Here is a 25,993-nt window from a genome sequence, read left to right as displayed (position 1 = left end):
CCACCTTTTATGGTTACTGTTTATAAGATATACATTCTCCACTCTTAATCCCCACCTGTCTGTACCTTTATATCTAAATAATATTTTCAGTAGTAAGCGGAACTGGGTCTTTCTAATTCAATCTGATAATGTCTATGTTTTATTTGGAATATTTGATTCATTTACATTTAATATAATTCTCATGTCACTCGGTTTAATCACATACTGTTAATACTTGTTCCTCTTGGATTTTTTCTACTTTGTTGAGCATATTTGTCTTTGTAGGGATTAATTAGCTTTTTCCATTTTTATTCAATTTTATTCTTTTTTTCAATTTCATTCTCTTTTCAATTTCATTCTTTTTTTTTTTAATCTCCCCATTGGCTATAGGGATAGCAATACCCATTCTGAATTTATCAGTGTTGACTCTGAGTCAATACTGCATCACTTCACACCTTGTATCTGATACACCCGCCTTCCCACAGCTCACTTCACAAAGGAAAGAACTTTATAACAGAGCAGCTCATGTGCTTGGTCTTTATCTTTGGTGCTATATTTTTTTTTAAGATTTATTTATTTGAGAGAGATAGCGTGCACATGAGCAGGGGGAAGGGCAGAGGGAGAGGAAGGGAGAGAGTCTTGGAGTGTGGAGCGTGGAGCCCAATGCAGGGCTGGCTCATGAGCGGCGATCATGCACATATTTACCATTTGCGGTGCTCCTTACTCCTTCCTGTATATGCACGTCTCCATCTGGCATCCTGTCCTTTCGTCTGGAAGGCCATCTCCTAGGATTTCCTCTAGTGCAGCTCTGCTGGGGACATTTTTCTTAAGTTTGCTTTAAAATGTCTGTATCCTGCCATTTTCAAAGAATATTTTCCCCTGCATGTAAAAATCCTTAGTGAATATTCATTTACATCATAGTTCCTGGGTAGGAAATGCCTTGTTAAACCTGGCTGCTGCCTGAACTCCCTCCTCCTCTTTGGTTTTCATCAGTTTGATGGGGACATCCTGCAGACGGCTTCCTTCGCGTGCATCCAGCTGGTGTTCATTCCCATTCTCCTTCTGGACTCGTCCGCTTGACGTGCCCACACGTCCCTGGTGCTCATTCGTCTGTCAGTCTTTTTTTCTGTTCTGAGGTTGGCAACTTTTCCTTTTGTCTGCCAGTCTCCCGACCAGCTCTCCTGCCACCTTCAATCCGTGGGAAGCCAGCCTAGTGGATGTTTTGTCCCGGTTGTTGCACTCCCAGTTCTATGATTATGATTTATTTTCTGAAATTTCAGTTTCTTCACTGAGAATCTCTATGTGGTCAATCATTAAGACCATGTTTTCCTCTGAGGCCTCAAACATATCTGAAGTGCCGCATTAGGACCTTTGTCTACCAAACTCAACATCTTAACATGGGGCCTGTTTCTACTGGTTATATTTTTCTTAGTTTCCTATCACTTTTTCTTGTTTCTTTGCATCACTAGTGATTTCTGATTGCGTACTGGACATCGTCAATGACAAGGTAGTGACTGTGGATTCTATTTTCTGCCTGTGGGTTTTTGTCCAACAGATGGCTCCCTTAACCATAATCACCTTAAACATAGGGTTTTTTTTTTTTTTTTAACTATCTTGGGGTGGGTTGGTGGACAATGAAGGTGCTTACCAAACCTCTGTAACTTTAAGCCATTCAGCCTCCGATGCGGTCTCACCTGTAGTGGTTTCCAAAGCTTGGTTTTCGGCTCAGTCAGGGCAGTTTTATGGTGACCTTCATGCCCGCAGTGTCGCTCTTCTGGATTCTGGGAGTTAACGGTTTCTGCACGCTGGCTGGGGTGGAGTTGCAATGTTACCAGCACTGCTGACCTCGGGTATCTCTGTCAGAGACTTTTCTGAGGGGCACTGAGAAGTGACTGTTGGCTTCACGGCCCGTCTTCGGTCTTCCTTGTAGGGAAGACCAGGTCATTCAGACTGTGTTAGGTTTCTAATAAAATTAGCGCTTTTAGAGGTGAAATGGATTAGAAACAAAATGTGTAAGACTTTCGTAAACACTTTTTTTTTTTGTGGAAAACAAGATGCACCTCACCTACACTCCTAAAAAATGGAAAAACAAAATAAAGAAACTGCGAGTGGATTTGCTTTTATTTTTTTTCAGAAATAGTGAATAAAAATTACATTGACCCCATGAATAGTAATTCACCATTTCTACATTTCCAGTAAAAAGGAATTATAATTTTTAGCTAGTGCTCATACAAAACTATAAAATTAAAACAGTTCTAATATAATTAAATGTAATTTTGGTAGAAATCTATTAGAGGCAGAAAGATTTTGTTGAAACTCTGAGTGTGGCGGGGAGCGCTGTGGGCACCGTGTCCATGGCAGCTGCTAGCCGTAGGCGAGGGGGAGGATGCCCGCGTCTCCCTCTGTGGTTCTCTCCTGCTTCCCCAGCAGCACAGGGCTGCCCACGGAGGCCTGGCCCCACCCCCACCCCCACCTGTGAGTGGCCGCTGGCGCCCTCGCCCTAACGGCTGCCCCATCCGCCGGGCGCATCCCTCATCTCCTGCCTCCCCGTGACACCAGAGGTCCCTGCACGGCCTCGAGGCCTGCAGCAGGTGGTCACGTGTGCTCCGAGGGTGGCGGTGGTGACAGCAGCACGAGCTTCCCCACGGCAGGTGCTTCCTCCTGCAACAGCGCAAACACAGCTCACAGCTCTGGTCTCTTATGCTCGTTACCAGGTCCCCGACACGGAAGGATGGGGGACGCCGACCTCAGACGTGGCTGTTGCGTGCACAGTCGTCCCAGGGACAGCACGTGTGAGGTCATCAGATACGGGGCCGGACGCCAAGTGGGGGGCCCAGGCAAAGCCAGGCGTCCAGTGGTCCGAAGACGCAGGTCGTGCCGATGCTGCAGCAGAGCTCAGACCCGCACACGCCCAAGCACAGCCTGCGAGGAAGCGCTCGTCAGCGAGAACTCGCTACTCGATCCTTCAGGGCCTGAATTTAAATCAGTAAATTTAATCAGTAAAAAACCTGCGGTATTTACACTCTCAGGGAACCTGTGGACAAGACGTATACGGGCCGTCCTCCGTCCGTCCTCACGTCCGTCCACGGTCTCAGTTCCGGGTGAGCACAGCCGCCGGTGGACAAACCAGAGCAGAGCAACCAGTTAGTGCAGCACCAGGAGGCCCAAATCCAAGGACCTTGCAGGCCTGGGCACCTGCGTCTGGGCGTCGCCCCTGCGGCCCCCGACACCTGCCGCTGCCGTCGTGTTTGTCTCTGGAGCAACTCAGCCTGACGATAAACACGTACGTGCATCAGATAAACACACTTAGTATGACGTACTGTAAATAAAGGAGGGACGGATGCTGAGTTACGGGGCCAGCTACACGTAAACGTCTATTCCCCACGAATATGTCCTTTAGTGAGCTGCTGTTTAACCATCCCAGACCCGGCTCCGACCCGGCTACGTATTTTTGCTGCTCGCTGCTCGGGGCCGGGAGGTCACCCGCGACGCTCCCTCTCCGTATCTCTAATAGAGTTACTGTTGCCGCCTCTGGGCCCCCGGGAAGGGTGACGTGCGCGGCAGGTGGTGGCTGCAGCACAGACGCGACGGCCTGTCCCCGAGATCGGCCCCACATCCGCCCAGCACCCGCGTGACTCCACTCCCCACAGCTCGTCTTTCATGGACGTTGGGCTTGTCGGCCGGGCTTATCTCCGTGACGTTACGGATGCCACCTTGGGGGTGCACACACGTCGCTGCTCCGTTTACATTCTGTTTAGGGTCCGGCAGCGTGGGGAAGGCGCCCGCACGCCGTCCGTGGGAGCGGCCCGGCTCCCGCACACCCCATGCCTCGCGCGGTCGGGCGTCCGCTGTCACCCCCAGAACGGAGAAGTCTCACAGCCCACGCCCGCTGCCACGCTGACTTCAGACCGTGGTATCTTTCAGGGAAGAAGGGCAGCAACAGCTACTGAAGACACACCTGGCCTATTACCCGGGCAGCTTTCCTTCACGCCTCTGGCTTCCCGTCATTCAAACAGCAAAGGATCCACACCCACGAGGCGGCGAAAAGTGGGGAGCACAGGCCTGATGACGCCGCGCAGCCTGGGCAGGTGCCAGGCGCCTCTCCAGCCGCCTTCTCTGGGAATAATGCATGGGTGCTGGGCTGGGGGGTTGTGGGGCCTGTGGGGGGCATGTGGGGACATGTGGAGGGTTGTAGGGGTCGTGTGGGGGCTGTGGGGGGCTGTGGGAGCATGTGAGGATCTGTGGGGGGCTGGAGGGCTGGCGGGCTGGCAGCAGGTACGTGCCTCCACGGCCTCGGCAGCGCCCCCCCCCCGGCTCCCAGGAGACTGGGTGATCAAAGAGCAGCCCCCCATGGCCCAGGCCGTGCCCCCGCCCACAGAAGTAGGGAGGGAGTGGGGCCCGGCCTTGGGCTCCAGGGGCGCACGCAGTCCCCCACCACCTGCGGGTCCCCCCGCCATCCTGCAGAGATGGGCTGTTCTTTGGAGATCAACACTTTCCCGGGAAACTGTTAAACACGGGACATGCAGGACATCACGGAGAACTTGCCGGAATCTTGGGACCACCTTGGGGGAGAACGGCTCCCACGTGCACCATCCACGGGGACCCGGGCATGTTCACTGGCAAAGTGGGGCTCCCCTGAAGCTCATGCAGCTGCACCTTTGAGCTGCAGCGTCTGGTCCAGGGAGGTGCCAAGGGAGGAACCGCATCGCTCCCCGGGGCACAGACGCTGGGCTGCCAGCCATGAGCCTGCGTCCACGGTCCCGGGCTCGGCATCCACAGTGGGCTCGCGGGGCGCTGGTCTGTCCTCCAGCTCCCAGGGACCCAGGAGGGGGCTTCATGGGCACCTGCTGCAGCCGGGGCAGGTGCACCTGCTGGGCCTCTGTCCTCAGGAGCGCAGGGCACGGGCCGTAAGCGGCTTGACAGGAAGGGCCGGGCACGTCACGGGGGCACTTCCTGGGCATCCTCAGCTTCATCTCTTCCGGCGCGGCTCTCCCGGCCGTTCCCGTCCTCCTTGAGCACCGCGCGTCCCCGCCGAGTGTCCCACCAGCCCGGGGCACCTGCCGCAGGAGCCGACGGCGAGCCCACCACGGCTGCGGGGGAACCGGCCGCACGCGAGCCTCCGGGGACCGGTCCCAGCAAACGCAGCAGCTTCTCTCGAGCCGCGTCCGCTGGGTCCACAAAGGGGTGACGGTTTGATCAAGTGTGTTTCCCCCTAAAATAATATCTCTCCTGCGTTTTCTCTCCAAGGAGCAACTTTTAAAGGCTCAAATAGCCAGCAAATATTAATTATTATTGAGGGAAAATGTTCATTCTGATCTTTTTCAGCAGCTAAATTAAGACATACGTCTCGGGGACAAACAGCAAGTGCCGCACTGCACGGTCTTGGCGTTTCGTAGGAAATATGTAAAAAATTTTTCTAAAAAAAATTTTTTTTTTCTATTTAAATTTGGCATATTTTGAGTGGAAACGTTTAGTCTGATATTCTGAAACATAAATATTAATTTTGTGAGGACAATCAGCTAAATTACTCACACGGTATAAGTTTTCAAATATCACAGCAACACAATTATTAAAAGCAAACGGACTTTCCTGACAATAGGTTGTTGCCATATTCTGCAAACTGAAATCATTATCATGACAAGATTAAAAATGTCTTACAAAAAAACAAAAAACAAAAAACAAAAAAAAAGGCAAAAAAAAAAAAAGTCTTACAAAACACGAATAATGGAGAGAAAACAGGACCTGACTCTTCCTCGACTCCCCATGGCGTCTGGAAGCCAGCGGGGCTCGGCCGTTACCCAACCTTTTGATGATTGATAAGGATCAATGAGACACTGAAGCACGTGATGAAAAGGACAGGGCGAGGGACAAATGTCATTTTTAGAGAAATACGGCATTGCTGGGTAGGCTCGGGGGCTTCCAAGGGGGCCCAAGCCCCAGCGCAACCCTAACCAACGCAGCGCCGCCCCGAGGTGGCAAAGCCTCGTCCCACAGTAGCTGGTCACCCGCAGCCCGGCTTCGCGTGGAGGTGACACGAAGAAAGTGCATGAGACACAGTCGCTCCTCGTGTACAAGAGGACGAGCCGGCACTCCGCGACTTAGTAACAACGAGGAAAACCAAACCAACTCAAAAAGGGGTCCGGGAGCTGCCCCTCTGCGCGGCTCCACCCTGCGTCCAGCATCCGCCCCCGACGGCCGTGCGAGCCCTAACCCGTGGGCTGTCACCGCGCGGTCCCCGCTGACACCGCGGGAGGGCTGGTCCCCCTGGCAAGCCCTGGCTTCCCGAGACCTGGCTTCCTGGCTCCGGAGCAGGGCTGTGGGGTCGGCCCGTGTCCCCAGGCGGTCCCGGTTACCCAAGGCAGAGCCCCGGAGCCAGACGGCGCATCCGGGTTCCGATGCAAGCACGTGGCAGCTGCGTTTCCGCGGTCAACGAATTCACCTCTTGGTGCCAGGTTTACCCGCTTCTGCACAAGGAGGTGGTGACGTAAACGCACGGCGTGCAGGGGATGGCGGCCGTGGAGCACCTGCTCTGCCCACTGCGGTCCTTGCCGCCAGCGTCGCCATCCCCGTCACGTGGGTCCTTGCGTCCAGGGAACCGCATCCCCCTGCGCTCTCCCCTCTATGGGTGGCCCCAGAGCACACGGCCCAGGCCCTGTGCACGACTGTGCTCCCACGGTTACAGTCATTAAAACATCCCGGGAACATTCACCGTAAGGCGCCGCCGGCTCTCGTCCCGCGCCGCGTGGGCGCCGCTTCAGCATCGCCCTGGGCCCGGGCGGTCGGCTGGCGCGGGTCTTCCTGAAGCACTCGCCACGCGCGCTCGGCACACGGCCTGCCCTAAGCTCTGGGTGCGGGGGCGCCGGGCCGAGGACGACACCCAGGGCGATGCTCCAGAAATACCGCGCCCGGCGCCCGGTGAGGTCGCCCCGGGAGCCCACGGCCACAGCCACCCGGCGGCCCGTGCTCCCCGCACCCGCTGCAGGATCCCCCGATGCGAGGACTCGCGAGACCCCCCGCTCGGGCTGCTCCACGAGGGCCCGACGCGCAGCTTCTGGGGCGGCTTCAGTCCAGCTCCGGGGACACCGTCCCGAGCAACTCGTTTATTTTTATCCAGATTTCCTGGCGCAGGGCAGGCAGCTGTTCACCCTCGGCCAAATTAGCCTCACGTTTTACGGTGATTGAGTCATCGACTTAAAGGTCTGTCGCGTCGTTTCTCCTCCCCGCAGCTGCACCAGAGTTGTCACGTCCTGCTCGACACACACCAGCGCCTAATCCTAGGTCCGTGTGTCACGCGTGACGTAAGGAGGCAAAGCGACTCAGGGGCACGGCAGCCGGGGCTCCCGCGGGCCCTCCCCACGCGGCCAGCAGCCTGCGTTCGGCGGTGCGTGCGGCTTCCGTGAGCACGAGGAGCCGACTCTGGGGCCCCCTGGAAGAACGCAAGGCGGAGGCACCCATGAGGGCAGCCCCCGGGGACCAAAGCCGCTACCGAACCGACTCCCGACAAACCTCCCCGCGCCGCAGCCCAGAGCCGCGGTCACGCGCCGCCAGCCCACGCCGCAGGGAGCCCGACGGAGGGACGCCGCTCGGGCCGCGAAGACACGGCCAGCGCCCTGCCGGCCTCACGGGACCACGGACCCCAAGCCCCCCGTTCCTCGGTCATTCTTCTCTTGCGCCCGCTTACCTCCAATTCTGGTTGTTACGACTTATTTTCAGGATGTTTGTTTTAAACAGAAAAAGATTTCCTGGGCATCCAGGTGGCTCCGCGGTTTAGCGCCGCCTTCCGCCCAGGGCGTGACCCCGGGTCCCGGGATCGAATCCCGTGTCGGGCTCCCCGCATGGAGCCTGCTTCTCCCTCTGCTGTGTCTCTGCCTCTCTCTCTGAGTCTCTCTTGAATAAATAAATAAAATCTTAAAAAAAAAAAAGATTTCCTTCCTTCTGACACTGTTTTATCTGAACAGTCTATGCTGGCGGCCAGTGACTCCAGTCTGATTTCACTCCTGCCGCCTCTTGTTCTCTCGAATTTTACTGAGATGTGATTGACACATGACGCTGTGCCGGCGTACGGTGTACCCAGGATGAGTTTATTTGTGCGTCAGTTCTTCTCTGCCGATGAGAGCTTTAGAGATCCGCGGTCTCCGCGTCCGGCAGGTACGCAGCAGAGCACTGCTGACCGGGTGGCCGTGCAGCGAGCCCGTCCCCAGGACTGAAATATAAACGGGGTCAGACGCTGGGTCAGACGACGGCTCTCCGACGCCCCGAGGACCCCCCACTGGCCTCACGGGTCTGCACCCCGACCAGCAGCTCCCGGGCCCCCCTTCTCCGCATCCCCCAACAGCTGCTGGTTGATTCCAGCCACTGACGGGTGGGAGGTGGCGTCTCCCTGACCACGCGGCACGTTGAGCATCTCCCCGCGTGTTGTCGGCCACCCGTGTGCCTTCTGTGGAGACGCATCTATTTAGCTCCTCTACCAGATTTTTAATCAGACTAGTGGTTTTTTCCCCCCTTGAGCTATATGTGTTCTTTGTAGATTCTGACTATTAGCCCCTTACAGCTCACATGCTTTCTCCTTCTCGCTGACGGTTTCCTCCGTGTGCAGAAGACTCCGTGGGTGGGGGGGCGCAGAGGGGCGATCTCCAGCTGACTCCGGGCTGAGCTCACAGCTTCATGCGGGGACTCGATCTCAAGACCCTGAGACCATGACCTGAGCCGACATCAAGAGTCAGACGCTCAACCGACTCCGCCACCCGGACGTCCCCATGCGGGGTTAGTTCCACTTGTTTAGTTTTCCTTTTGTTGTCTTTGCATTTGGGGTCAAACCTCAAAAAATCATCACCAAGAGCGATACCAAGGCGCTTACACCCCACATTTTCTTCTAAGAGGTTTATGGTTTGGGGTCTTAGATTGAAGCCTTTCGTCCATTTGAGTTATTTCTGTGCAGGCTGTAAGAACGTGGTCCCCGTTCACTCTTCTGCAAGTTGCTGGCCGGTTTTCCCAGCATCATTATTGAAGAGAATCTTTTCCACGTTGTATATTCTTGGCTCCTTTGCAATAAACCGACTGACCATATAAGCCAAGGTTTACTTCTGGACTCTCTACGTCACCCTACTGATCTGTGTGTCTGTTTTTTTTTTTTACTTAAAAGATTTTATTTATTTATTTATTTATGAGAGACCCAGAGAGAGAGGCAGAGACAGAGGCAGAGGGAGAAGCAGGCTCCCTGCAGGGAGCCCGACGCGGGACTCGATCCCGGGATCCGGGGTCATACCCCGGGCCGAAGGCAGATGCTCGACCCAGTCCCCAGGTCTGTGTCGTTCACACTACGTTCCGCAGCCCGCGTCTCTGCTCCTTCAGCTGCTGGCACTTCACACAGACGACGTTTCTGTAGCTCCACATACATACTTCGGTCTTTAACCTCCAGCTGCCCCTCCGAGGTCACTTTAATCTCGCTTCCTGAAATGTGCTCCCTGGAAATTCCGCTGGTGGAAGTCGGCTGGTGACAGTCCTTCAGCTTCTCTTCGTGTCGCCAAGTCTCCATCTCTACCTCGTCCTGGAGACGGCCTTGGGAGGAGCGAGCAGGACGGATCAGCGGTACTTCTGTCCCCACCGCTCTGACAACGTAACCGGACGGTTCTCCGTCTTCCTCTGTTACCATCGGGAAACCTGCTGTCAGTGAAACTGTCAATTTTCGTAAGTGATCTATGTTTTCTCTCGTTGTTTTTTTTTTTTACTAGTGATTTTTAATATTTTAAGTTCTTTCTACACCCAACATGGGGCCTGAACTCACAACCCTGAGATCAAGAGTCATACACTCCACTAATGGAGCCAGGCAGGCATCCCACTAGTAATTATTTTCAAGGTAAAATCAATGCATACTCAATGCAAAAATTTCAAACAACCCAGGAGACTATGCAATTTAAAAGTGTCCCAATTCTACCGAAATGTCTTGGATAAACAGCATGTTCAGTTGTTCACTGGTATCTCTTCCAGTAAGTCTTCCAAAGGGTCTTCCTCCAATGCTAGGGACTCTTGTTACCAAACTTCCCAGGGACGACTCTTGGGTCCTTCCTTGAATGGGAGTTCTAACCACACTCCAAAAGCAAACTGAATGTTTTATTAGATTCCTCATGTTTCACTTGTCTGAATCCTTCAATCTTCAAAGAGATGGCTCAGTGCCAATTAATTCACAGAGGAGAGGGAATGTGTGGTATTCATTTCTGTTTTGTGCATTAAAGGCACACCTGCATCAGACTGTTGTAACTAAAGCACCTCTCCATGGAACACATCTTGGCCCTCAACCACATTTTACCTTCAGCATAGTGCCTGCCCGTATGATCAGGGGTGATGGGGCCCAGGCTCTCCTCTGCTTATGTCCTTTAAGACCACACGGCTTTCTAGGCGCTATCAGCCATCATTGCTCTTCTCCATTAGTCCATCTGCCATCTTTGTTAGCAATGTCAAAAGACCGTTGGGTCTGTGCATGCTGCCCTTCCTCTTGCAGGTTTTTCCTACAGGATGTAAGCCTTATCAGGTCAGATGCCTCTGCTCAGAACTCCTGCTCACCTAGAACCTTCCCGGGTTACCACATTTAATTTTCATTATGATCCTGAGGTTTGTGAATGAGAAAAGGCAAGTCCTAAAACAGTAAACAAGTAGTCTAAAACAAGCAATTAAATGCTCAAAAAGAGAAACTAATGATGTAGTACGGCTAATTAACTTAAATCAAGAAATTTTTTAAGTGCTAAGAGTAAAGTGGGAGGCAGACCAGATCCTCTGACTTCAAGGGCAATAGAATGCTTTCGACCATCTCACCTTACTTTGTCTTTTTTTTTTTTTAAAGTCATCTTTACACCAAATGTGGGCCTCAAACTCATGACCCCAAGATCAGGAATCACTGTGCTCTACCAATTGAGCCAGCCAGATCAATAGTATGAACATTTCTAAACAAAATGATATCGAAATAATTTTCTATGTTCGAATACAAAAGTGTAATGTTTTAACTCTGCAACAAAATGTCCTTTCATACCACATTTATGCTGAGGAACTGAAGCACAGAAAAGGAGATCCCTGCTTGCTACTCACCCTGCTGTTACATCTGCAAGTTGGACCATCTGTCTGTCCTTGTGTTGTGACTTACTTAGACAAGTACAAGGAAGCAGTGCTTAGAAACCAGTGGTTTGAAAGCAAAGAGGAAGCTCAAGGGAGTAGAGGATTCCTTTTTAACATAGTTCAGTGAAATGCACTGTCATCAGCCCTATTGTTGTTTGTTAAGATATAAGCAGCCCCGAGGGCTAACGGGCTCCTACATACCCTAACCATTAGGTAACTACACCAGCACATACCTGTAGGCTCATCTTTCCATTTTAACAAAAAGTCCACTTCTGGTGAGGGCATCTCAGAGTTGTAATCATCTCAACTGCAGAGGAGCCTCGAGACACACAACATCGTATCATTATTTTTAATGTCCAATGTTTATAATATGAGGGCTGGGGCTGCTTTCTCCTCAACTCAAGTTTATAAATTTTCAATTGGCTTGTGAGGCCCATAGGGATACTTCTTCTCTAATTTGGTTTCTGGGAAGACTTCATTCAGGTCCTCAATGGTCATGTGATCATCTAATCAGATGGATTTATGTTCTTCGCCTTGTCCAGCTCTTTTTCATATTCTTCAATCCTGGCCTTTGAGAGGGACAAAAACTCAGCACAGCTTTTCACATCTTCTTTTTCCCCAGCATCCACCTGGACAGTGTATTTATCCTCTGGCACAGGAACCTTCAGGGCATTAAACTTCTTCTCAAAGTCATCCACCAAGCCGGCCTCTGCCACATTGGCCTTGTAGTAAGCCCAGTCGACAGCAGGTGGTTTCTCAGGAAGAGCAGCCAACCCGGAGGTAAGCATCTCATTCCAGGATTTCAGGGAGTTGGCAATGGCCTTCTGGTTTCGGGGTATGATCTCCCCAAAAGCAGCCCAGTCAATGGTTTTTAGAGCAAGTTTTCGCCCAAACATCTTGAGATCCTTCACCGACCCCTCTCTCGTTGGTTTTAAGATTGATTTATTTTTTTGGCAACAAAGGTGAGAGTATGTGATTCCATCTGAAATTCAAAAAACTCAGGCAACGTTAACCTATGTTTGTTGACCGAGGTCAAGGTAGCGGTGACCTTTCCTTGCGGGGCGGTGGGGGGTGGGGACTCGGAGTCTGTGATGTGCGACAGGTGTAACGGAATTTCCTGAGCTGCGGCTTCCGAGCTGAATACTTCCCTGTATGCGCCTCCTGCTTTAATCAAACGGACAAATATTCATTCATTCATTCATTCATTCATTCATTCATTCATCATCTCCGCCTGGGAGCCCATCTGTTCTCTCATGAAAACACGTCCTTTGTTGTCTCTGTATTTATTTACTATTCGTTAAGCTGCTTACTGGTTTAATTATTTTATTATTCTGCTCTTTTTTTTTGAAATATGGACAATTTTTACCTGTTCTCTCATAATTTCTATAAAATTTTGTTTTATGTATTCATATATATTTCCTGTATGTTTCTTGAATCATTTCGTTCTTTGCAATAACCCCAGTTTTCTAAAGTTTTTTTTTTTTTTTTGAAATTTGGAACTTAGAAAATCAGGTATTTGCTATCAGGTTTCTTTTCCTTAATTGCAGCTCCTTATTCATTTTTGGTAAGGTTTCCTCACGAGGGGCAGGACTCAGACCAGCGTTACTCTGCATCCACCGGTGCAGCCGGAGGTGGGCAAGCATCTGGTCGCTCGGGGCCCGGGGGTCAGGTGCGCACCCAAGAACCCGAGTGGGAGCACAGGGCGGAAGCACCAGGTCCCGCTCAGGACCTCGGAGACCTTCCTGGGCAGGAAAGCGTCAAGGTGCGTGCTGTGGCCTCCCTGATGCCCAGGTGAGCACTGCCCGGTACCAAGGGGCCAGCAGGCTTACAGGGGAGCAGGAGGTCACGGGGAAGCGGAGAAACAAATTCTGCAACTTTCAACCTCAATAGATGAGGGCAACGCGCCCGAGACCTTGTTGTGGTGAATATACTTACCCCGGGAGGATTTCTGATAGAGAGACAGCAAAGACGAAGTCAGAACTGTAAACCGCGTGAGGCACACGCAGCTGCAGGGGGCGGGGGTCACGTCTGGGGGCCGAGGGCGCAAACACACAGAGAAGCTGTCAAGGCCACACGGGGACGCGCCCAGCAACCGCGGACAGGAGCGCGCGACCCGCGAGGCCGGGCCACCTCCGCCCGAGAGGCTCCAGACACAGCGGGGTCAGTGGGGTCCGTCATGGGGCCGGAAGCCCAGCCCCAAGGGATCCTGAGGTCACAGCCCTGCTCTGAGCAGACTCCGTCCCCCGCTCGGCCGGCCCCGGGCCCGGGAGAGGGAAAGGGATCCGAGCAATCCTGAAAACGGCGCCGTCGGAAACGCGCCACATCCTGAGTCTGAGGATGGTTCCGACTCTTCTTTCCAGGAAACACAGCGCAGGGCGGAGTCTGTTCCTTCTGAGACCCCAGATACCGTGATTCCCGCACGATCTCTGCCGTTGGACACAATCCGCTGCTGAGCACGGGGGACGATGACAGCGCCCAGCCGCACGTGGACGAGGAGGCCCGACGGCTCCGAACGTACAACTAGCCGCCGCCGGATCATTCGTGGGATTATTAATGTTTCCATCCTGAAAACCGGGTGGGCGGCCTTTAAAAAGTTTACAGCACCCGGAGTCTTGGTATCTTTTAAAAAATGACTAGTTTTTGACTCTGAGATTCAGATTCTCTGTAACGTGTTTTGAACAACTCAGACATTTTGTCTGAAGGTCGACTGTCCGGCCAGTTCAAGAGCATTTATAAGCTCTGCGTCCCTCGTCCCCCTGCCATGGTAAGGGTGAGGAGGACAGCCGAGGACACGCACCCACAGCACCCGCCCGTCACCGTGCCCGCACCGGCGAGAGTTTCGTGTGCTCGGAGCCCAAGAACACGGACGGCCTGAGGCCGTGAGCAGGTGCCGGGGGCCGCGGGAGGGCCTCCCCGCCCCGTGTGCTCCTTTCCCGAGTGTGCCCCCCGCCCCCGCAGGCCGTGTCCCCTTTCCCGAGTGACTGCTGGCGTGTCCCACGCCGTGCACATACTCTCTCCTTTAGGAGGAATCACGTTATCGCGACGGTTTTAAAGAAAACAGCCCTCAGCAGACGGTTCAACCAGGACGCTGGACGGAGCTGGACATCCCGGGAACCGGCCTAGGAGACGCTCGGGCAGCAAAGGGAACCGTGGAGAGGCGAGGCTCCGCGACAGAGGGGCGCTGGGCAGGCGGTCGGAGCCCTGCGTGGGGCTGGTGGGAGGCCCGCGAGGGTGCACGGAGGATGGAGACCGAGGACGCACACTCGGGGAGCACGAGGTGCCGAAGACAAGGAATCCGGTCACCGGGCTGGACGCTGCCCCGGGAGACACCCCTGCACCCGCAGCCACACGGAGAGAGCCTCCCGGCGTCGACGCCAGAAACCACAGACACGGAAACACGCCCACGTTCAGAGACAGTCGCTCGTTGTCAGACAGCTGGACGCAGACTTGTCGCCCACAGGCCGTGGCTTCCAGCAGAGTCGGAGAGGAGACGGGACGCCGATGCCGTGAGAGCATCAGGCACGGCAGGTGGGGGTAGAGGACGGGCGGCCGTAAACCTCCCCACGTAGAGCGACGTGGAGCCAAGAGGCGGGAGGATGAGCAATCTGTTGTCAGGATTCAAAAAGGATAAACATAAACCCTACGGAAAAATACTAAAGAAGCCCGAAGGTTCTTCCAGCAACAGGAAAGAGGACGTGCCCTGTCGGCCTAAACCTCGTGCGGTCGCAAGAACGATCCCCAGACTCCCGCGGAACCCGACCAGAGCTTTTAAAAATTCACACGAAAACGGGGGAGAGAGAGGTTGGGAGCCATAGAGGGGAGGACGAATTACAGACACGTGGGGATTAAGAGCGGAACCGGCTTAGGGACGCGGACGGCGCACACCGGGGTCAGCGGTGAACCCGCCGTCAGGCCGCGTGGCCGAGGATGCAGGTGGCACCACGGTCCCTGGGGAAACAGGTCACCAGTGGTTCCCAAAAAACTGAATCTGATCCCCACTTTTCCCACATTTTACAAAAACGAATCCCCGATTGCTCTGGAGACCCGAAGGGGAAAGCAAACGGGAAGTACAAGCAAATCTCTTTGACGGGCAAAGGCAAGAGAAGCTTCCCTAAGTCCACGAGATGGAGACGCGGGTGCGTTCAGCGACGCTGAAATCAACGGCTATTTACAGAAAAATTGTGCAAGGACAACAAAAACGCTGGCTGTAAACCGAGGATCGGCGACCCGGAGCCCAGGGTATCGGCTCCCAGCATCCGCGCGGAATCCCGGCGGGTCAGAGAGGGAGACACGGGCAGCCTCGAGTACGCACAAGCGTGTGGCCAGAGCTTCACCGAACAGGCAAAGGCGAACGCGGAGGAGAAAGCACACGGCCCCGCGCTGGCGGCGGGAATGGAAACAAATCCTCGCGACACACCTGTATTTGCAAACATTAAACCCAAAAGGTCCGTAGCGGCGCGAAGCCGCGGGCCAGCGGGGACTCCCGGGTGCACACGCACCCGCTCGCCTCTGCACACGCACCCGCTCGCCTCTGCACACGCGGCGCCGCTGCCTCGGGAGCCCGGGCCCGGTGTCTGCAGCAGGGGCCTGGCGGGGGGTGGCCGCAGCCGTACTTCAGCGCCGAGTGACGGAAAACCCAGAGAACCAGCTGCGTGTTCGCTGCTGATCAATAATCGATAAATAAACAGCAGCACATCCACAGAATTAGATGCCGTGTCGCAACCGGCAGACACAGGACACCCGGCCCCTACACGACACGCGTGGGCCCTAAAAACAGGCCGGTGACTAGAGGCGCAAACCGAGCAGCCTCTAACAGAGTGATGTTTCACAAGCCTGAAAATAAAACAAAACGGCCTATTTTCAGGGACGTCCACACACCGATGGCGCGATCCTGGACCGGGAGGGCAGCTCCGGACTCAGGACGCCGTTCATTTCTGGGCGCGCCAGGAAACGGTACGGGGCCTGGCACCCATATTATTGACTTGAGCTCCTGGGCTGTGGTTTTTGGTATTTTAGTGTTTTGCTTCAAAACTCACGAGGACGCTAACGCAATTTTTAGATATCAAGAGCTACGTTAAAAGGTTAAAATGGAAACGGTGCAACTTTAGGAACGTGTCCGCAGGCCGTCCCCGCAGGCCCAGCGGCCGGGCGTTTGAGGAGAGCAGCCGCTCTGTTCCCCCCAGACCAGCTTGAGGCCGCTCACGGGATCCCGGTCTGCGTGCCCTGGAGGGAGGCTGTGGGGCCGCAGGCGCCGCGGGGAGCGGGGAGGGGTCTGGGCCTGCGGGAGGCGGCGCCGCGGGGGCCCAGCCGTCGGGGTGGGGAGGAGACGTGGGGCAGGAGGACGCGCTCCGCCTGCACGGGGCGTCCTACTGGCTCGGGGCCCCTGCCGAGGGCGAGTGAAGCCGGTGCTGCGCCCTCTCAAGGGAGCCTGGCCGCACCCTAAGGCCCGGGTCAGCAGCTGTGGGGGCGGAGGCTCGCGGCCCATGGGGCGGGCCTGGGGTTGGCCTCGGAGCACGGCCTCGCGGGGCCCGAGCATCACACCCGATGTCCGCGTGGCGCAGGGGCGGCCTCCACCCCGCCCCGTGCACCCTCCTCGTCCCCGCGAGCCCCGGGGCGTGTGGGTTGGCCGCGCTCCTGCTCAGAGCGGGTGAGAGGAGCCGCTGCGCTTACTGTGCTGCTGGGGTCGCCGTTGAGGTGCAGGCCGCTGTCACACAGGGGGGAGCAGGCCCCGCTGCCGTGGTCGCCGGCCGGCCCCGGGGACCCTGGAAACAAGCAGAGACGGTCACTCAGAGGAGCGCAGGCGCCGACCCCGGCCCGGAGCGCGTGAGGTTCCCGCGGGCCCCGCGCCGACTCCCAGACAGGCGGTGCCACCAACACCCGCCCTCCCGGGCCCTGCCCCGCGGCGTCCCCTCCGTCTGGCCTCACGCAGAAAGCGGACGGCGGCCACCTCACCGGTCCGCGCGCCGGGGTGCAGAGCCTGCGCCCGCCTGGGCCGGGGGGGGGGGCCTGTCCACTCCGGCCTGGGGACCTCAGCGCCCGTACTTCCCGCCACTAGGGTCGTGTCGGCTAACGTAGACGCTAGTCCTGCCTTTCTGTCCTTAATTTTCGAATTACTGATTTGTTTGACGTTTTCTGCTGATCCTGCCACGGCAACTCGCATTAGCAGAAGACCCACGACGAATCAGGTCTTCAATGCGCAGAAACCCCGTGACCGGCCGGGAACGCCTGCACCTCACCCGCAGTCAGCAGGTAACCGCTGGGGCCTACGGGCTCCTCCGCCGTGCGCCCGGCGCCCCCGCTGAACGGAGACCGCGCCGCCGGGGAGCCTGGACACGATGCATCCCACCGGGCGCAGACACCAAGCTGCCTGCCGGGAAGCTCACGGGCCCTACAGATTCGTGTACGGGGTGGAGAATGGGGGATGGGGGACGGGGTGGGGGAGGAGGGAACCCCAAGCAGGATCCACACCCTGCGCAGAGCCAGCACGGGCTCCACCTCATGACCCCGAGATCACGACCTGAGCTGAAACCAAGGGTCAGAAGCTTCCCCGACTGAGCCCCCTGGGTGCCCCGACATGTCCGTTTCTCCTGCCCCCTGCGTCCTGGCCATGCTGCACCCAAATCTGCCCGCCCGCGGCTTTGGGGTCCCTGCCCCTGCAGGGCCACTGCATGAGGTGGCCCTGGGCAGGGACAGAAAGGGCCCCTGCGCCGGTCACACCGTCATCGACGTCCCCGTAACTTCCCAGGAACCAGGCCAGAAGCCCCGCGAGTGTTTTATTTGCTTCCTCAAAATACGAGGCTCTGCCCCAGGCGCTCCACCCAGCGCCGTCGCTCCACAGAGCAAGGAAATCAGCCCGTCCCGGTCCATGCAGCTCGGGCGCTCGGGGCGCTCGGGGCCCAGGCTCAGGCTCAGAGCACCCGCCCTGGGAAGGACGCCCCCGGCTCTGAACGGCTCAGCGAGACGAAGATGAAGCCACAGACCTTCACGCAACGGCGAATTTTCCAGGGAAAGGAGAAAGCTTTCCTGCCGTTCCCCCCACGCAGGATGGCTTCAAACAGAAGGCGTGTTCTCCGACGACCCCATCCCGACGGCTTCCGGCACCACCCGAGCACCTGTGGCCCCATCTTGGTGGTGAGGCCACGTGAAGACGAGAACTGACCACGTGAGACCCCTGCTATGAGCATGAGCACGAGCACCCAGGTTTGTCCCACGGGGACCTCTGTGCACCCTGCACCGATCCAGGTCCTGGCCTGGGGCCGTCTGGGTGCCTGTCGGGGGACGGGGGCGGGTACCGAGGACGCAGAGCTGCAGGATGTGTCACAGCCGGCCGCCTGTGACCACGCGTGTCCCGGGAGGGTCCCCCCGGCAAGGACCTGCAGGAAGGGGAGCGCGAGCCTGTGGCCCCGGAGCCTGATCGGCACCGTCTGGGACACACGAACCCGAGACGCCCTCAAGCTTCACCCACTTCCTGGGATCAAAACCAAGGTCCGGTGATGCCGCGTGTGCAGCCCCTCCCGGCCACCGGGCTCGCTCCCCGCAGACGGAAGCTGGGCGCTGGGGCACGCGGAGCTGCAGCCACACCGACGGCCCCTAACCCGCCCCTGCCGTCGAGAGACGCACCAGCCACCCCCTCCCCCGCCCCTGCGCACCCCTTTCCACGCACGTGGGACGCCGCGTTCCTGCATTTACAGTGACCGGGGCAGCCCGAGAGCTGGGGAGACGCGCACGGTCCTCCTCTGCTCCCCCAGGGGTGCTCGCTGGCGTCGGGCGACCCCACTGGCCCAGTCCCTGACTGCACGGCGCTGCCCCAAGACGGCACGGGGCGCCCCTCGGCGTCTCCACGTGGGCTCTCATCTGGCTCCCGGGGGCTGGAGAGGAGTCAACGCTCCCTAAGCCCCGTATCCTCCACGACGGCCAAGGACGGCGCCGCAGCCGAGGGACATGGGGTCGGGGGGTCCAGGCGCGGTCCCCGCTGCGGCGCGGAGCAGCTCCCGCCAGTGATGACCTCGTTGCAGGGCGGGGGGGGGGCAGGCAAGGGCGAGCCTGCCCTGGCGCCGCGGCCTGAGTGTGGGAGGTGCCCCGCGTGTCCCCCGCGCTCAGGGCACCAGAGTTTCCTAAGGAACCAAACCACAGCGGGAGGGACGTGTAGTGAACGAGCAGAATCAGCGTCCCTGCGGCCGAGGGAGCCTGGGGGCAGGTCCACGTGCCCAGGGGCCCGGCCACGGCTGGTGCCCCTCCTCATGGCAGCCAGAGGCCTTTACAGACATGGGGACCCGGGTGTCCGGCCGACGTCACCTCGCAGGGCCGGCAGGACGGGGACGGTGGTGCTGGGGAGGCGACGAGGCTGCTGTCAGCTGGTGGTGACGCGTCTCTCAACAGCGCAGCCCCCTGCCCTCCAGCCGGCAGCTCAGAGTCCCCCAACGTCCCCGGCCGGGGACACGCCCGTCAGGCCCGCGGTGGCTCCAGGTCAGGCCCCTGCCGCCGGCCTCCAGCGCGGAGCATCCCTCCCCACCTGCCTCAGGCGCCTGTGGGACAGACGCTGGGGTCGGGGGCTGGCGAGGGGCGGACACACGGGCCACGAGGGCACCGCCGTCCACGTCCACGATGCCGCACATATGACGTCCGTGTGCACGGCCGATACTCGGGGCCTTTCTGTTCTTCTGGAAAGACCCGGGACGCCCTGGCGCCCTCGCTCACGGAGCCTGAGGCCGGAGCCCGGGCGGCGGGAGGGCCGGAGGCCGTGTGGGACGAGCGTCTCAGAGCCACGTCGCTGTACGACATCCCGGGACTCAGAAGGACGAGGACCGACGCTTCCCCAGCCGTCGTGCTGTCGGGGGAGGAAGACGTCCCCATGTCACGTGCCCCAGCTTCCGTGGCGCTTTCACCTGCCCACGCGAGTCCCCGTGCTTCACCCGAACGTCACCTCCATCGTGACCAGACGGGGTGTCCCCGAGGTGCGTAGGTTGAAGCCGAGTCCCCGGACGCGCAGGCGCTGGTGCTGCGGGAGGCGGGGAGGTCACCTTGCAAAAGGCGCCGAGGACACGGCTGGGAGAGGTGCTGACGAGCTGGGTCCTTGCCCGACACCAGCCTGTGGGACCTGCGGCCTCCAGGACGTGACACGCAGCCCAGAGGACCAGCCGCCTGCCGCCTCCCCACGAGCTGCCGGACGCACCCACGCGCCTCTCCCGGTCCCCGGCACCCGGTGCAGCTGCCAGGGCAGGCTCCTGTGGCGCCCGCGTCCCCGAGGGTCGTCCCCTCCCGGGGGCCGGGGGGCAGGCGGCTGGGGAGGGACGGCCACCCGGGGAGGGACGCGGCGCTCTGACCCTCTGTCCTCTCCCGCCCCCTCCCTCTGCCCTGGGTGCCCCGTCTCAGCCCCACGGCCCACGCTCCGACCCCAGCGCCCCCGGGGCTCGCGTCCAGTGCCCCAACCACAACATGCCGTCCCGCAGGAAGAGGGGACGCGGCCTCTCCCCAGCCCATGTGCAGCAGCAGGAGGAAGCTCAGCTTCCCAAGAACAGAGGCCGGGGGTGCCGTCGCCCCATTGGGGTCTGGTGGGGACACGCGGCCCGAAGCTGGTCCGCTCTGGTCCTCAGGGAGGGAAGCACAGGGCCTCAGGCCTTCAACCACCGTCAAACGTGGACCCTCCTCCTGCTGCAGATGCCCCGAGTGCGGAGGCTGAGCCCCGGATGGCAGGGGACGGGCGCAGGGGGGGCTCCACGGCAGAGGATGCGGTGTGGGGTGGGGGGCTCCATGGAGGAGGGGGTGCCGGGTGGGGGGGCTCCACGATGGGGGATGGGGTGCAGGGTGGGGGGGATCCACGATGGGGGATGAGGTGTGGGGTTGGGGGGCTCCATGGCAGGGGACGGGGGTTGGGGCAGGGGACAGGGTTCAGGGTGGGGGGTCTCCACGGTGGGGATGGGGTGCTGGGGCGGGGGCCCCATGGGGGACGGGGTGGGGGGTGGGGGGCTCCATGGTGGGAGACGGGATATGGGTGGGGGGTTCCATGGCAGGGATGCGGGTAGGGGGATGGGAGGCTCCACGGCAGGGGAGCCACAGGAGGGAGAGACCAAACATATAGGGTGGCCCTGGGCTGATCCACACGCTCACTGGGTGGGAGCCCTGACCACAAGGGGATGTGACGTGACCGCGAGGGGACGAGCACGGCTACGGCCCCGTGAGCATGAAGGTGCCCAGCGCCCGGCCCGGCTGCAAAGACAGGACCCGACCCTGCTCCGCCCCAGGGGGTGACCTTACACCCGCTGTGAGGACACGGCGGCCGCGTAGTCGGTAAAGGTCACGGCGACCCCGACATTAACACGTCCTCCTCGACGTGCGACTCGCCACCTGCCACCAGGTCAGGGCTCAGGTGTGAGAACGAAACCCCCGCGTGAGCGCAGGGCAGGCTCCGCCCAGTGTAGACGCACCATCATCCCCTGTTCCGTGGTATAAACTCAAGCCGACCCGGATATTTTACCTGCAAACGTGTTTCTCTGCAGGGCGGGGGGGGGGGTGACTATACCCAGCGAGCTGACCTGGCGGGGCCTCACAGGACGCCTGGGGATGCTGAGCACGCGGGGTCCAGGCCCACACACACGCGTCCCCTCTGCAGAGCACGAGCGCGGCCCCGAGTCGCCCCCGTCGGGCAGCGCCGCCTGCGTGGATGTGCGGGGGGAGCAGGAAACCCCCAGGGCCCCGAAGGTCGCGCGGCCCCTTACCTGACGGGAGGTTCAGAAACGACGGCGCGTCCCTGAGATACTCGACGGTGATGGTCACTTCGTCGCCGGCGCTTCGCAGCAGGTGCACCTGTCGACACAAGAACAGCGACTTGACCGTCACGAAAGGACGGGACACAGCTAAAAAGACGAGATCCCTACGCACCTGGCCTGCTTCCCCCGCTCCACGCGATGGGGGCGATGACCCCGCGGCCCCAGGTACGACCCCACGCCAGCGGCCCACGCCCCTGTTCAGCGCAGACCAGCTTCCCGCGCCCTCGAGGACGAGCACCCGAAGGTCAGGTCGGGCGAGGGCTGTTTATTGGCTCAAATCGCCAGTTTTCAGACGTGGGGAGCCGGGAGCCGAGACACGGCCACACGCACGAGCTTCGGGGTCTCCATAGGGTTTCACCCGAGACACAGGCGGGCGCCCCCTCGGCACGCTCCGCGCTTCCCTGCTGGACGTCGGGTCACCCTCAGGGTTTGGGGGGGATGGGGCATCACGGCCCCGGACCAGGGGGCACAGCGGGGCATCCCTACTGTCCGCACCGGCCTCTCCACGCGGACAGGACGCAGCAGGACCCGACGGCCGCTGGGACCCCTGGGATCCATCACGCGCCTGTCGGGAGCGCCGCGCAGGTCGCCGTCCGGCCCAAGCGACCCCAGGCCCACGGCCCGCAGCAGCCCTCCTCTCTGGACGTGGGTGGGACGGCAGACGCTCGCCACCCCGAGGAGGGGACGGCCCCGGAGCATCCGAGACGCGCTGAGCTCACGGAGATTGGAGCCTGGAGAGCGGCGTCCCCCGACGGCGAGTCAGGGCACCGTGACCCGTGTCTGCGGGTGGACACGCGCCGGCCGGCCTGCTCACGCTCTTCCTGACTCGAGACACGCACGCCCCACGCACTCCACACCCGAGCCCATCGCACCTTCCATCGCTTGAGCCTTTCTGGGGACGAAATGTACTGGGAAGCGCTAACGCCTCCCCCCTCAGTAAAGGCCGACCGGGCCCCCGAGGATGGGGCACCACAGCGTGTCCTGGGGCCGGTGTGCTGGGCGCCCGGCGACACCACGTCGGGTTTGCCGAGTGACGGTGATGCCCGCGGCGCGGGGCCGGAGCAGCTGGGCGGCTCTCCTGGGGGGACCGTCGCCCTCCACGTCCTGCGCGCCCGGGGTGTTCCGGCCCCTCCTGGGGTCACGCAGGCTCCGCTTCGTCCTGCATCGTCTCCATCCTACTGCGACGTCTGTACGCGTGTTCGACAACATCCGTGAGCCCCGACGAAGGGCGTCCACACTCACCGACGGCTCCAGCCCTCTCCCGTCAGCCCAGCCCCTGCAACAACGGGCTCCAGCCTCGACGGCCCGGGAGCTGCACCTGCACATGCGGGGCTGCCCCTGCCCCTGAGGAGACTCGTAACCGTGCCCGTCGGCCTGCACCGTGCTCCTGGGGTGCCTGTGTCCTGTCCCCCTGGGGCCGCGGGCGGTTGCCCGGCTCACGCCCAGCCGTGCCCTCAGGTCCTGGGGACGCCAGGCTCGTCCTTTGATGCAGCTTCCACGCGACTTTCCCGAGATCTCAACAAAAGCCACTCGAGCACCCAGGGGCTTAGCCAGCCGGGGGCCGGGGCTCCACCGCAGGGTCCTCCCCAGGGTCCTGAGGCCAGAGCCCAGGTCAGGGGCGAGTCGTGGACGCTGGACCCCGTGTCCGTGAGGCCGCACCCCCCAAGTCGGGGATGTTGGGCCCCATGTCCGAGGCTGCACCCCTTGTTCTCCTGCATCCTGCCCTCACAGGGCCGCCCCCCACACCGCAGCCCTGGGCACGGGGATGGGGGTGGCCTGGAAGGGGCAGGCCGGGCAGTGAGGGCGCAGGGTGACGACAGCGTCCCCGGGACACGTCCTGCCACGCCGACCCGCTCCAGCCTCGACGGCCCGGGAGCTGCGCCTGCACACGCGCCCCAGGCCTGGCCCTCGACCCGCGGGGCAGCCTCCTCCTCCTCCTGCCCATGCACACGGCTGTCGCGCTCGGCTGCTGACTGGGCCCCGGTGCAGAGCGTGGTGCGGAGTGTGCCGGAGAGGGGAGGGGTACGTGTCCCACACGTGTCACCTGGAAATAAGCAGACTTCTGTCCCTGCCGCGGCAAGGGCTCCTCTGAAGCTTGGCGCAGTGCAGGGGGGTCGGGGGACGAGTCGTCTTGGGGTGCTCGGCGTTCGGGCAGGGCTGACGTCCTCCCTTTTCCAATGATTTACTCTGACGCGTGTGGGTGTGGACCGCGTGATCCATGAGACCTTCGCAGGTCTCACGTGTCTTGCAGGGGCTATGACTGTGACAAGGCGCACACACCCCACGACCTGACTGAGAAGCTCGTGGGGACCGAGGATCGGAGCAGGCCTGTTTCCAAGGTGCCGAGCACTCGCGCGGGCGGGAGTTTGCAGGGGGACGCTGCCTTCCCCGGCCTTCCCCGGGCCGGGGTCCCTCGGGGTCGCGCACCGTCCATCCCCCAAGAAAGCAAACCTGCGCAGAGGAACCCACCCAGCGCGCGGCTGGACCGTGACAGGTGGGGGGGCCCCAGCCGCGGGCACCAACACCCACACCGCGGTCCCTCGAGACCCACAAACGTTGCTCCCGGCCGCGAGCGCCTCCCCCACGCCTGGCGCGGATCGGGGGCCGAGCGTGGCCCCGAGGGAAGAGGAGGGGTGCACGCGAGCTCCTGGCGGGTGGGCAACAGCACGGGCTGTGAGCCGCGGTCCCAGAGCTCAGTGGGCCCCACTCGGGCGACCGTCGGGGAGCAGCTGTCACCCACGCCAGGAGCTGAGGCTGGTTTTATGGAAAGTTGAACCCTGAGGAAGGGACACCTGCCGCCCCCTCGGGGCTGTCACAGGCTGAAATCACGCCTGTTCCCTGTGAGGGGCGGCGACACCAGTGACCCTGGACCAGGTGTTCTGGGCTTGCCCCCCCCGGGCCACCCCTGCCCTGGGCCCCCCTGGAGACCCCTTCACCCCCTGCCGTCACTTGAGATGCCCCGTGGTGCCACCCGGCCCACCCCCGCCCCATGTGCATCAGGGCCCCTCGCGTCCTCCCTGCATCCTGCAGCCTGACCTGACCCAGAAGAACGGGGCCCCCCGTCCTGGGCTGTCCACAGGCGTGTGCCCCACGAGCTGCCCTGCCTGCCCACGGGACCCACAGCGCCCAGAGCACGCCCACCGCGCCCGCAGTCCCCAGCGTGCAGCCCCCGGGTCGTCGTGGAGCAGCGCCAGCGCCCCGCACGCCCCTGCAGGCCCGTCGCCAGCCCGCACGCCCACCCACACGGCCCGCACACAGCGCAGGGTGCAGCCAGGGGCTCGGGCTTCCCTCCCCTTCTCAATCTCCGCGTCTACGACCCACTCGGTGAAACGTGATTTAGAGAGAAAAACACTGTAACCAAAGGACACGACAAGCAGAACGAGAATTAGAAGACGAGGCACACTTACCACCTCTCCGTGGGTCGCGTTTTCTACGTTAATGCCGTTGACCTGAACAGACGACAAATGGAGAAGGTTGAGGATGACAATCGATCACCGGAGCGTACACGGAGCCGAGGGCTGCGCTTCGGAGCACTGACCTGCAGGATGGCGTCTCCCACGAACAGCATCCCCGTCCGGTCGGCTGCAGGGTGGCAACAGCGGCACGGGTGTTAGCAGACGTTCAGGGGCACCGTGCACTCACCCGAGCTTAGGGCCGCAGCAACTGGGGTGGCTCGTGTGGGGGCACATGCATGTTCATGAGCGTGCACACACGTGTGCATGGGGACTGCGTGGGCGTGCACGCGAGGGTGGGTGACTGTGTGGGCATGAAAGCACACAGGTGGGGCATGTGCACGCGTGGGTGTGTGCACGTGTATGTATGGCTGTGCGTGTGCATGCACGAGTGTGGGTGCATGTGCATGCATGAGTGTGGCTGGACATGCATAGGCATGTGTGTGCAGGAGGGCTCACATATGTGGGGTATGGGCAATGTGTGCATGTGAACACGTCTGTGTACCAGTACGCATGTGTGCACACCTGTGTGAACGTGTGTGCATGAGTGTGCATGTGACCACGTGTGTCGGTGTGTGCACGCCTATGGGTGACCACGTGCATGCAAGCTCGTGTGTGTCAGTGTGCGGGGAGCACGGCAGTGTGGGTGCACTAGGGCGTGCATGCGCGTGCGGGGGCCCCTGAGGAGGC

General features: G+C 59.9%; 1 protein-coding gene across 1 annotated transcript in view; it reads right to left on the bottom strand.

Annotated features, from left to right (window-relative positions):
* The window catches only part of SNTG2 (syntrophin gamma 2), a 131,388-nt gene that overhangs the window by 49,310 nt on the left and 56,085 nt on the right, over positions 1–25,993 (bottom strand). Inside the window, exons 7-10 of the mRNA XM_055327689.1 lie at positions 25,390–25,433; positions 25,259–25,300; positions 21,801–21,888; positions 16,756–16,847 (exon numbers count right to left, since the gene is read on the bottom strand). Coding sequence (XP_055183664.1) covers positions 16,756–16,847; positions 21,801–21,888; positions 25,259–25,300; positions 25,390–25,433 — 266 coding nt within the window. The remainder of the gene's footprint in view (positions 1–16,755; positions 16,848–21,800; positions 21,889–25,258; positions 25,301–25,389; positions 25,434–25,993) is intronic.

Source organism: Nyctereutes procyonoides, unplaced genomic scaffold (assembly GCF_905146905.1).
Source record: "Nyctereutes procyonoides isolate TBG_1078 unplaced genomic scaffold, NYPRO_anot_genome, whole genome shotgun sequence".
NCBI lineage: Eukaryota > Metazoa > Chordata > Mammalia > Carnivora > Canidae > Nyctereutes > Nyctereutes procyonoides.
The sequence above is the reverse complement of the archived record's forward strand: the minus strand, read 5'-3'. Positions and strand labels throughout refer to the sequence as shown.